A 12,624-nucleotide genomic window follows, 5' to 3' on the forward strand; every position below is an offset into this window, starting at 1 on the left:
TGAGAAACCGTAAAAGGGGAAGATCATGCACGTAATGTCAGCATTGTCTGACGCCCAGGTTAATTTTGCTGCGCTTTGTTCCTGCTTTCTTATTGATATCCTACAGGTATGTTTTTACAAGCGCTCTCTCCTAGGGATATATTGAGAAACATACATAATGTAAAAGCCATGTATCAATAAAAATTAAAAGAAAAGTTGTTTTGATATTCTCAGTAAATTTAAGATGTACCATTAGAGATCATATAATAACTTGCTATATATGCAAATTCTAGTGAAACACTTTAATTTCATTCCCATTTTAACAGCACTGAAATGGTGATAAACGAACTTACAGAATAACTCTACAATTTATTTTATTATATATATTTTCTTGCCTTTTTGGAGGGCAATTGGGGTTAAGTAACTTGCCCAAGGTTAAACAGCTAGGTGTTGTGTGTGTGTGTGTGTTAAGTGTCTGAGGCTGGATCCGAACCCAGGTCCTCCTGACTCAGGGGCTCAGCGCTTTACTCACTGTGCCACCTAGCCGCCCATAACTGTACAATTTACAATAGTAAAAAATGATAGAGTAAAATGGTAATAGGAGGGAAAAATAACAAAGGAAATAGAAATGAGAAATATTTAAGCACACACTGGTTAGCATTCTAAGTCATGCAGTCTTTCAAAAAAAGTGTTAGCAAATGTTATTTTTACAAAATGAAACCAAACCAATATGTAAGATAAAACTGCAAGTGTTTATTCCCAAGAAATCACATTAAATCAACTTAGTGGTATATGTAAAAATTTAGAATTCTACTGCACAGATGTCTTCAGAACAAAGAATAGCAGGGTGGGCATTGGGAAAGTATTTCCACAAAACCAGTCCTATTTCTACCATATTAGAACGTCTTCACTCTATTCATCCTGAAAAGGGCTAAACATATTTGAACCTAAGATGTTTACGATACTTAAGTTAAAATTACCAACAAAACCAAATTAGATATTTATTTCAAAGTTACAAAGGTTTGAAAATAACTCAAATTCTATTCCTCATATCAAATTATTTTACAAAATAAAAAATAAATATCTAAAGTTTAGGAATCATAAGAATAAGATGAATGTGAAACTGAGTGAGGGTAAATCAATGTAATAAAACATAATAGGAGTTCTGAATGAAAATATAACAGTCTTTCCTGCTTCACACTTGGCCATCACACATTCAATAATATCCCTGAAAATTTACTTTTATCTAGTCACATTTAGAATCCTTTATGTAGTGTGCTTCATTTAGCATTTTATCAACAAATTTTCACTGCATTAAGAACTCACTTAGTTCTCTGTGTTTTGCTGTATACACAAAAATTGTTACAGAAATCAACAAAGTCTTTCTAAGAAAGTAAAGCTTGATACACAGGGCATAAGTGTTCAAACCAATATAGATAGGATCAACCAACTCAAAATGACAAGATATTAGGCTTCTGGCTAAAGTTAGCCCAATTATAAAAGTCAAATTGGACTTTTTCTTTAAAGTTACAAAAACACATTCTTTTGTTTTTTCAATTTGACATTGGTAAATCTATTTGTGATACATATTACACTTTACAACTGAATTCATACAAGGCAGTATAAAATTAAGATTTAAATTCTAAATTCATAACTGGATAAAATTTTATACTTATTATTACCTATTACTTTTTGTTGATCGATCCAAGAATCGAGAGTAACATGTTAATGAACAAAAGTAACAGAGAATGGGTGCTTCAGTGCCACCCATATTATCTACCAGAACCACAGTGTGGGCAACATCATGTAGATTCATCGTGACAGCTGCTTGGATGAAAGAGCTCAGACAGGATTTCCCACAATCACAGGACTTTGATGTATCCAAGTCTTGACAAAGATGAAAGGGAATAGTACGAGGAGCGTAGGGAATTCTGTTGGGAAGGGAGATTTAAAAACGTTATTTATAACAAGATTCAAGTGTTAACGTGACAGGCTATAAATCGGGCTTTGGCTGCAATGAGGTCATATGAAAAGCAAACACAGAATTGTAACGGGAATAATGCAAAGGTTGTTCACAAGTTAATAAAAAAAATAAAACCAAAAAAAGTCCTCTTAACTTTTTAAACTAGAAAGCTACAGGCCAGAAATCCATTCCTCTCTGCTTGTTCCCTCTACTCCTAACAGGTTTTAATACTTTCAAAAAGGAACTTTTAAAACATAAAATAAGGGGATGGCTACATGGTGCAGTGAATAGAGCACCAACCCTGGAGTCAGGAGGACCTGAGTTCAAATCCAACTTCATATACTTAACTAAACTTACTAGCTGAGGGACCTTGGGCAAGCCACTTAACCCCAACTGCCCTGCCTTCCCCATTCCAAAAAGCAAAAAAAAGAAGAGGCACAGACAAAAATATTTTTTAAAAAAGAAAGAAGCTAGTTTGAAAGTGATGTCAGTGAATTTTCAAAGTGAAGGGGAAAAAAAATCAGTTGTAGATTACATTTTAAATAGATCTGGCATTTAGGTACTACTAACTCTTTCCTCATTCCCAAAAAAGAGAAAAGTTCGTATAAGGGAACAACCAAAAATTAAGTAAGTTTTATTAGAAGACCTAATTAGATATTTGGGAATTTTACAAATGAAAATTAAGTACCCTACTTTCCCCGCTCCAAAAAGTAAAACAAAACAAAAAGAACCATAAAACAAATTAGGAACACTTATTTATGGTACTACTATGTACTACTTTAATGGCTAAGGAAGTATAGATGGTCTAACTTATTCTTAAAAGATCATTCCAGAATTAACAAATACATAAGACACTATGAAGAAGTGTCTTCCTAGGGGCGGCTAGGTGGTGCAGTGAATAGAGCACCGGCCCTGGAGTCAGGAGGACCTGAGTTCAAATCTGACCTCAGACACTTTACACTTACTAGCTGTATGACCTTGGGCAAGTCACTTAACCCCAATTGCCCTCCAAAAAGCCAAAAAAAAAAAAAAAAAGGTGTCTTCCTAATACCTGAATTCCCTCCAATGGCAACTTACAGTCCTATCTCATGTTTCTATTCATGGCAGGAATATATAACCTTGTTTTCCACTTTTTAGTCTCAGTAATCAAATGGTGGCATAGTAAATTAGGGTACTTGGCAGGCCTGGAATCTGGAAGTTCAAATCCGGCCTCATATACTTACTAGCTGTGTGACCCTAGGCAAGTCAATTCACCCTGTTTGCCTCAGTTTCTCTATCTGTAAAATGAGTTGGAGAAGGAAATGGCAAACTACTCCAGTATTTTTGCCAACAAAACCTCATATAGGGGCGGTTAGGTGGCACAGTGAATAGAGCACCGGCCCTGGAATCAGGAGGACCTGAGTTCAAATCTGGCCTCAGACACTTAACACAAATACTAGCTGTGTGACCTTGGGCAAGTCACTTAACCCCAATTGCCCTCCAAAAAGCAAAAAAATAAAAACAACAAAACCTCAAATAGCTACTAAGGCTTCACAGTTATTTCTAGTTCTCTTTAAGACTAAAATTAACTCCTCAAAATCTTTTTAAAGAGTCTAAGATACAGCGTTATGATAAGGCCAGGTTTATTATCATCATGTTGACTCCCTCCCTTTAAAAACATTATGGCACCTAAGTTATTCAACCTATTAATTTCTTTTTCTATTTTATGATTCTTTTTTTGGAAGGCAATTGGGGTTAAGTGACTTAATTTTTTTCTAAACTTGTGCCTAGACTACATTTCAATTAACCATTTTTGTCTTTCTTATTATGCACTTACCTCTATCAAACCTCATTCTGTTCTTCAATAATTTCCTAATTAGGCAAATTTATTCTGAATTCTCCAAGTATTTACAACTTCTTTTTAAAGTAGGTATATAATACTCAAATTTAAATAAAAACTTTCTTTTGCTCCATTTAAGCCAATGGATGAATAAAAGAGCCCAATTTCAATTGCCACAGGTCAAAAGGTAGTTCCCTACATAGTAAGCAATAGTTAAGAGTATCAGCATCTTCCTAGTTATACCTCAAGAGCAATTCTGTCCAGATCTTCTTTTCCTATCTTACTGACAAGACTCAGAGAACAGCATATAACATCACCAATCTCTATAACTTTCATAAAAACACCAACTTTGATGATAAGATCCTTACCTATAATCCAATATTGCCCGTGCAGAAATTTCTAATAAAGTCAATGGTACTGTCAGCTGTACATTAGGAACTAGAAGATTAGGTTGTTCAAAAGCATTTCCAAAAAGATCCAAGTATTCAAGGGATAACTTTTTAAAGTCACTGGGCAAAAACGGAAGCTTGTTTCGAGCAGCTGACAAAAATCGCAGGTTACTCAGCTGGCCTATCTTGAATGGAAACCGTATCAATTCATTGTCATCAAGCTTCAAATATATAAGTTCCTGTAGTTTACAAAATTGCAGAGGGAGAGCTTTAATTTTGTTCTGGCTGAGGTCCAAACTCTGAAGAGACTTCTGGAATGTGGAAGAACATAAGACTTCACTGAATGTCTCCAAATGATTGTCATTCAGGTTCAGCTCTTGAAGGCTGACAAGGTCTCCAATTGCTGTTGGCAGATTTTTTATGTGGTTGTGACTCAAGTCTAATTTCTTAAGTTTTCTGAGGCAAAGTATTCGCATATCAATCCGGGCAAGTCTACAGTAGGAAGCCTGAAGATGCTCTAAGGAACAAGGGAAATTCTTGGTTAAGGGATAATCTTTTCTGGATGTGATGACCATTTTAGTTTTTGGTTTTTCAACTTCTGAAGTCTTCAATGGTGCCAGAGTTAACAGAGGTAATGGTTCAACAGCACGGCCTTGGTGAGCCAGCCTCACAGCAGACAAGAAATTCTTTAAGTTGCTGGAATTGGCCTATAAAATACAGACATACACAAAAACAAAATGAACAGAAAATTTCAGTATAAAATTCTTGCATCTATGCCAGTACCTCCTGCAACATATTTTGCAAAGACATTCAAGGTCAGGAATGTATAGAAAATGTCTGAGGAGTGGCTGGGTGGTGCAGTGAATAGAATGACCAGCCATGGAATCAGGAGGACCTGAGTTCAAATCCGGCCTCAGACACTTAACAAAAAACTAGCCATATGATCCTGGGCAAGTCACTTAACCACAACTGCCCTACCCTTCCCTCTTCCAAAAATCCCCCCCCCCACAAAATGTCTGAGAACGAATTAAATTTGGGGGCATTTTCTGTTCAATTTCACCACATATAAGACATGGCATTCGTGTGTTTTCAAAAATCAGCCTCTTAGAAGAAAATATTTTAAAATAAAAACAATCTACTCAATGCGGCTAGGTGGCGCAGTGAGCAGAGCACCAGCCCTGGTCAGGAGGACCTGTGTTTTGATCTAGCCTCAGAAACTTGACACAAAAACCTAGCCATGTGACTTTGGGCAAGTCACTTAGCCCCAATTGCCCTACCCCCCCCCTCCAAAAAAAGTAAAAAATTAAAAAAAATAAAAACAATCAGTCCTTAGTGTGGAAATATTAAAAGTTGCATTAAAAAAATTAACAAAAAAAAATTAACCAAATCCAATTTATAGAGGCCACTTGAAAATAGGTGGTATTGTGAATTTTATGCAGTAATTCAGCAATTACATGCAGGGCATTGCTATGTGCTTGAGGAAATATAGCTATGGATCAGACAGCATTGATTCCTCAGGAAGGTTAAACTCTAATGTGGTAGTAAGACCGTATTAGACCTGTACCCCATCAACTAGAATACAAGGTAGTAGATGCCATAAAAAAAGATACCAACAAATGCTATGGAAGTTCTGAGGTATCAGAAATCTAATTATATTGATGAAATCACAGGTCTGAACAACCTTTCAGCTATAAAACAAAACACCAAAACTTGACCAATGTTCTAATTTCAGATCTCTTCACTGCACCACCTAGCCGCCCAATTTTCAGATCTCTTTATTCTCCTCAGGAATAGTTTAGGTAAGAGATATTACCTGAGAAGGAGTTCTCTTAATGTGAATAGAAAGGAAGTAGATTTTGCAGAGGTAAAACTGACAGGAATAAGTCAAATAGTGACCTCCATATTTTAAGTGTGGCATAATTAACAAATAAATCAAGGTAGGAGGTGGTGGTTCTGAAAGGAAATAATCTTATTTGGCATACGTTACAATTAAGATGCAATAGGGTCATCTAGGTAGAAGCAGATGAAAAAGAGGGACCTAAGTTCAAGAGGAAGGTCAAGACTAGAAAGAGTGGTGAAAGAGTTAAGCCCAGGTCTTTCTAACCATGAGAATGGCTCCCCGAATCCACTGTTGTTGTTTAACATTTTTAGTTGTGTCCTGTTCTTCACGACTCCCTTTTGGGGTTTTCTTGGCAGAGATAATAAAGTGGTTTACTATTTCCTTCTCCAACTCATTTTGCAGATGAGGAAACTGAGGTAAATTGGATTAAGTGACTTGCCCAGGGTCACACAACTACTAAATGTCTGAGGCCAAATTTGAACTAAAGTCTTCCTGACTTCAGGCCCAGTGATGCCCCAATCCACTACAACAACTGTCTACCTGAAGGAGTGTGACGAGGGAGAGAAGTTAGTAAAGACAGAGGAATTGCTCTGAAAGGAACAAAGCACAAGACCAAATAAGTGTAGGGAGGAAAGTATCAAGAAGAGTGGTCAATACCATCAAACATTGTAGAGATCAGAGAACAAGTTGCTTGAAAATGGTTTAAAACTTTGGAATTAGGATGTTATCAATGACTGTTCAGTTTAGTTTCAGGAGTGACTAGGGAAGAACAGATCACAAGGGATTATCCATTCAGTGGATTACCATCCACTGATAGAAAGAAGCAGTAATGAAGACTAGTCCTTTGATTCATTCTTCCTGCCTGCTTCCTGACTTCATACTTGATATTGGGGCCAGTCTTGGTGCACTTCTTTAGGGAAGCACTGGTCCTGGTGCTGCTTTCTTGTGTACTGTCTTACATTTTTCCAGGATCTTGGGGTAACTTAGACAGGAGACCTGAAATCTTTCCATACTCACACAAGTGTTCTGATCCACCTGTGGCTCCAGAAGCTGTAGTATGTGCAACGGTCTATACCCCAATAAAACCATCTTGGCAGATGAGCTAAACCTGGTATAAATCAAGCTTCAAAAACGAAGAACACACACCACTGGGCTAGAAGCTGGAACTAAGACTCTGCCTTGCTTCTGGGGTAGGAGCCACACTGCTGCTCTTTGCTTCTCTTAGCCTGGAGCCTGCAATTGGCTGCTGCCTACTGTGAAACACTCCCTCTGAACCTCGAACTTGTGGACACTGATCTGCCACTGAGTCATTCATAGGTGGCAGAGCTCCTAGTTAACACATGTTCCCTGTGGTGTTTTGGTATTTGTCTTACGTCTCCTCCCACCTTGGTACACAGTCTCTCATTGTAGTGTTCGATGGTACACTCTTTGATAGACCCTGTTCTCAGAACAGAAAAGTAACTTTTTCTTAAATTTTCCCTCAAGTCTGGCACATTTTCTAGATTTGGAGGAATTTTAATGGGGAGCTCATCATATTGCTCCCTGCATTTCCCGCCATCTTAGTCCACCTCCTCTTTTTCAACTTTCATTTACACATGAACGGGATTTAAGTGAGGCAGAGTTGCATAGTCAGCCTCATTCTCTCTTCCAGAGTCACTGAAGTTCCAGTGGCAGGACAAAAGTCAAGATGACTGGAGATGGTCTGGGATGCAGTGGATGACCCTGACATTCTCCATGTGTGACCAAGCACTAAGCACTCCACAGTGCTTGCTTAAGGTGCCTTCATGGTCACTGAAACAAATTGTTCTCATCTGCCCAATCAACCAGAGGAAATCTTCACATACTTGAGATAGACACCATCCTTACTCACCAATGGGTTTGAGGCCTATTGGTTACACTCAACTTGGTTTAGCTCATCTGCCAAGATGGTTTTATTGGGGTGCTGACCACTGCACACAGCTTCCGGAGCCATAGGTGGATCAGAACACTGTATGAGTATGTAAAGATTTCCTGTCTCCAGTCTGAGTTACCCCAAGATCCTGGAAAAATATAAGACTCAGTACACAAGAAAGCAGCAACAGGATCAGCACTTCCCTAAAGAAGTGCACCAAATCTGGCCCTAATATCGAGTATGAAGTCAGGAAGCAGGCTAGAAGAATGAATTAAAAAACGTAATCTTACTACCAAGAACTATTATGGTGACAGGGCAGCTCAAAGTAGCAGAAGAAAAGAAGGACCCCAAACTGCAAGCAAAGTCTCAAAGAAAGACACAGCTAGGGCACAAATTTTATTAGAATTACTAGAAGAATTAAGTTTAAAAAGTTTTTATAAATGAAATCAGAGCACTAGAGGAAACAATTAGAAAAGTGAGATCTATGTAACAATCGGAAAGGGAATTAACAGCTTGGCATAAGAGACATAAAACCTTGCTCAAGCAACAAACTCCCTTAAAACTGGAATGGACCAAGTGCAAACCAATGACTCCATGAGGCAAGAAGATACAATAAAACAAAGTCAAGAGACTAAAAAAAAAAAAAAGATAATGAGATAAAGGAATCTCAAAGCAAAAACAAATGACTTGGAAAATAGATTACGAAAAAGAAAGATAAGCATCATCTGACTATCTAAAAACCATTACCAAAAAGAGCCTAGACAAGCTGTTTCAAGAAATTTTAAAAGAAAATTGTCCAGATCTCTTGAAGGCAAAATATAAATGGAAAAAAACCACCAGTCACCTCCTGAAAGAAATTGCAAATTGAAAACTCCTAGGAATATGGCTTCCAGACCAAAGAAAAAATACTGCAAGCAGTCAGAAAGAAAGATTTCAAGTATGAGGAGCCACAGGCAGGCTCCCACAGCAATTAGCAGCCACTACTGTAAATGAGCAGAAAGCTTAAACTATAACATTCCAGAAGGCAAAAGGTCTAGGCTTATAGCCAAGAATAACTTACCCAGCAAAACTGAGTATAATCCTATAGGGGAAAAAATGAGCCTTTAATGAAAGAGTTTCTTAAACTTCTTCCATTTTTGACCCCTTCAGCACTTCTTAAACTGTGGGTAATTACCTGAAGTTAGTTCAAGAAGATCTAATGAGCATTCTTGATGAGAAGACCAGAGCTATATATAAACTTTGATGTGCAAAGGAGTTAAGAAAAACATAAAAAGGAAAACATGAACAAATAATCAAAAGGGACTAAAAACGATAAGCTGCTTACATTTAATATGGGGAGATGATATATGTATTCCCTCTAAAAGCTATCATCAGGGGTCACAGAGTAAGACAGAAGGCCAGGGAGGGTTCCTGTTATGTCTTGATTCTCTTTAAAGAATGGAAAGAGAGGGAAAGAGTAAAGGGGGAGGGTGGGGAGAGATAACAGTGTTTGGAGAGAGGTAAAAGGGGAAGAAGATTAGGAAAAATTATCTTACATAATCAAGACATCTATACAAACAAGAAGGGAATTCAAGGGAGCATCTGATACATACATAAGTGGGTACAGAAATACATCTCACTCAAAAGGGAAATAAGAGGGAAAAAGGAAAAGAGGGAAGAGGAAAAATAGATGGAGGATAGATTAAGGGAGGGATTAGTCTCAAACAAAATAAATTCTAAAACTGTACAAAAATATTTATTGCTCTTTTTGAGCAAAGAATGGGAATCTGAGGGGATACCCACAAACTGGGGAATGGCTGAACAAGTTATGGGATATAAATGTGATATTGAAATATAAAAATGTTACATATCTTTCTATATGTGTGTGATGGAATATAATTGTCCTGTAAGATAAACCACTTCGAAAGAATTAGGAACTCTGATCAGGGTAATATCAACCATATTTCTAAGAGGAATAATGATGCAACATGCTACCCACCTCCTCAGAGAACAAACAGGTGAGATTTTTTTTTATATCACCAATTCAGAAATTTGTTTTACTTGACTATACATATTCGTTACGAGGGTTTTGTTTTTCTTTCATTCTAAATTGAGAGTAGAGGTGGGAGGGAAAGGAAGTAGATTTTTATTGATTGAAAAACATTTACTTTTTTTAAAAAGAAAGAAAAAAACGCAAGGAGTTAGAACAATTATACTCTTCTTAGGACTGATAATATAAATCAATTTAGTGTATTAAATAATAGCTCTTGATTTGTAAGTCAGAAGATACCTGCTTCTAAGATAACTACCACATACAAATATCAATCCAATTAGACATGAGATACTATTATGCATATGATAAAAACAGCTATTAAATGCTTCCAGCTATTTCAGGTGAATTTTAAATCATCACACACAAATATCAAATATTTTGCTTATAAATGAATCTCTTCATTTTCTAAACTTAAAAGCACCTTAGAATGCTACATAGGAACCAAAGCACAACCCCAAGAAAAAGAGTTTTAATTTTTTTTACCTAACAGAAAATTCCAATCTTCCTTAGCCTGCTCACCCCTCCCTTTTACATTTCCAATTTCTGGTAGGTTAAGTTTTTAAAAGAAATTTCCAACACAGTACCTTACTGAGACAGACATCAACGGCAGGTTCCTTTAACCGAACAGTGGCTTTCCCCTCTTCCACAAATTTAGTAAAAAACTGCTCAATATTTTCCTTTAGCTGCTTGAAACAAATAGAAGTAGCATAGTTAAAAAAAGAGTCTGAGGAAAATGAAGGTCCATTTTAATTTTCCTTAAATCTGAGAAAGTTTGGGCATTATTGCATTGAGGTTTTAAAGATTCTTTTTCAGGCTGGATAGTTAACACTTATAATCTGAAGAATTCAATCCCATAAAAGTTAAAAAAATAACTCTTTTTGAAGATTATATACCTGTTACAAAATTCTGCCAAGGGAGTTACACACACTCAGCTTACACATAAGCAGACTCAGGTCTGCTTAATCAAGAGGACTACATGTTTTACTGGCACATATTCTGTTGAATTAAATATTAACAAATGTACGGATAAACTAAATTTATACCAAAGCACAAAAAAGACTTGCATAGGTTCAATTACAAAGTACTCCTTAAAAAATTAAATAACCCATATAATTTGAGGAATATTCAGTGCTTATAGGTAGGCCATGCTAATAAAATAAAAATGACAATGCTGCTAATGCTTACACTTTTAATGTTACAAATTATCAAGATGACACTTCACAGAGCCTGTTAACATAAAACTCACTTGACCAATTCAATATAACAATGTAATATTACAATATGGAACATAGTTTTTTTGTCATCATCGTACAAGTTACAACAATGTAGTCCGAAATGAGAGGTCTGAAGGAGTGAAATTCAAATTTAGGATTTACAACATTAAGTAGATTTTTATAGGGAAAGGAAAAAGCCCTAGGGGAAACATGAAAATATAGCCTGGAAAGAATGGGTTCTAGTTGTGGCTTTGCCACTAGCTACATGACTGCAAGCAAATGATTAAATCCCTCTGGGTTTTAGTTTTTTCATCTGTAAAATAAGAAGACTGGACTAGTTAATAGAGCTTTCCTTCTATACACATGATTCCACTGTATAAATAGTGTAACATATTCACAGCTCTCAAGAGTCTTGAAAAAAACCTTTAGTAGCTTTTGTTTAGCCACCATAAGAAACTGTTGTCGCAGCCGAGGTTTGAGTAAAGTCATTTAACCTAGACTAGTAGGCTGAAAGCCAGGGGCAGGACACTATGGAGTGTGGCTTCTCATTCCTTACTTAGTAAGAATGAAAACTGTAAACCTTCAGAATCACCATTTTTTAAAGTGTGCAAACTTACACATCACAAAGGTAAAAAATACATGGGGATTATCAAATGTTGAATGTTACTTAACTTCTGGCTTTAGGTACCTTATAAATAGAATTACAGCCTACGGAAGTATCCAGCTTTTTTTTTATGTGTTAGTGGTCAAATATTTGGGTGCTGCCATGCAAGTCGGCATACATACAGCATTAAGGAATCATATTAAGCTATACGGATTTCCAAGAAAAAGCAAAAACCAGTCGCCGCATCGCTACCGCGCCAATGGTGGATTTTGGTCAACCCCAACGCAAGCTTATCCTCTACCTAAGTCACCCTAGCTTGACCTTAACTTCTGCGTGCGCCACGCGAGCCCTCGGTGTTGCCGGCAGTGACACTGACATGAGCGTGGGCCGTGGGCGGGCTTCCGCTCAGCCTGAAGTTTCCAAGGCTTGGACGGGCTGCTGCGGGGGCCAGTGGAGATGCGTCCGGCCAATGCCCACCTGGGATAAGACCCGCGGAGACCCTCTGCTGGGGAGGGGGGAGGGCGCCGGACGCTCACCTGGTACCGGCTCCCAGCCTTGTCCTTCAGAGTGTAGATGACCAGATGGGCGGCCCCAGCCTGCGACGGCGGCAGCGCCGGGTCCGACGGCCGGCCCAAGGCCAGCACCGCCCTCGTGCCTCTGCCCCGGCCCCTCAGGCCGAAGGTGGGGAGGTGGCGGTTCACCAACTCCACCTCACACTGCAGCTTCATCGCCGAAGCCCCGGGCGCGCCGCGCAGCCGCCCCCGCCGAGCTCCGCCGGCCCCAGGGCCTCTTTGAAGGCTCCTCTTCCCGCCAGCCACCGCCGCCAAGGCCCTCCTGGGGCCGCGGAGGGGTGGCCGCAGAACTGCCTGACCCAAAAGGAATACACTGGTCTC

The 12,624-nt window shown here is 38.3% G+C and overlaps 1 protein-coding gene across 2 annotated transcripts; it reads right to left on the reverse strand.

Annotated features, from left to right (window-relative positions):
• Nucleotides 1-712: 712 nt before the first annotated feature.
• On the reverse strand, nt 713-12,577 carry LRR1 (leucine rich repeat protein 1). Of its 2 annotated transcripts, none has more exons than XM_069091978.1 (4): nt 12,268-12,577; nt 10,498-10,599; nt 4,130-4,857; nt 713-1,910 (listed from the first exon to the last, which is right to left on the reverse strand). In XM_069091978.1, exons 1-4 carry the CDS (start codon nt 12,457-12,459, stop codon nt 1,658-1,660), a joined length of 1,275 nt encoding a protein of 424 aa, XP_068948079.1. In that variant the 5' UTR covers nt 12,460-12,577; the 3' UTR covers nt 713-1,657. The 2 variants fall into 2 exon arrangements, with proteins under 2 accessions (XP_068948079.1, XP_068948080.1); XM_069091979.1 differs by having other exon boundaries at nt 10,498-10,596; nt 12,268-12,574.
• Between the last annotated feature and the right edge of the window lie 47 nt (nt 12,578-12,624).

The sequence above is a fragment of the Petaurus breviceps genome, unplaced genomic scaffold, assembly GCF_028583685.1.
Source record: "Petaurus breviceps papuanus isolate PSGF00001 unplaced genomic scaffold, PetGlider_PUasm1.0 189, whole genome shotgun sequence".
Lineage (NCBI taxonomy): Eukaryota > Metazoa > Chordata > Mammalia > Diprotodontia > Petauridae > Petaurus > Petaurus breviceps.

Excerpts from the sequence above, each read along its gene's own strand:
- LRR1 (XM_069091978.1), bottom strand. The coding sequence starts at position 12,459 with ATGAAGCTGCAGTGTGAGGTGGAGTTGGTGAACCGCCACCTCCCCACC. Across the intron at positions 10,600-12,267 it reads AGGCTGGGAGCCGGTACCAG|CAGCTAAAGGAAAATATTGA; the intron begins GTGAGCGTCCGG and ends ATTTGTTTCAAG. Across the intron at positions 4,858-10,497 it reads TTGATGTCTGTCTCAGTAAG|GCCAATTCCAGCAACTTAAA; the intron begins GTACTGTGTTGG and ends TGTATTTTATAG.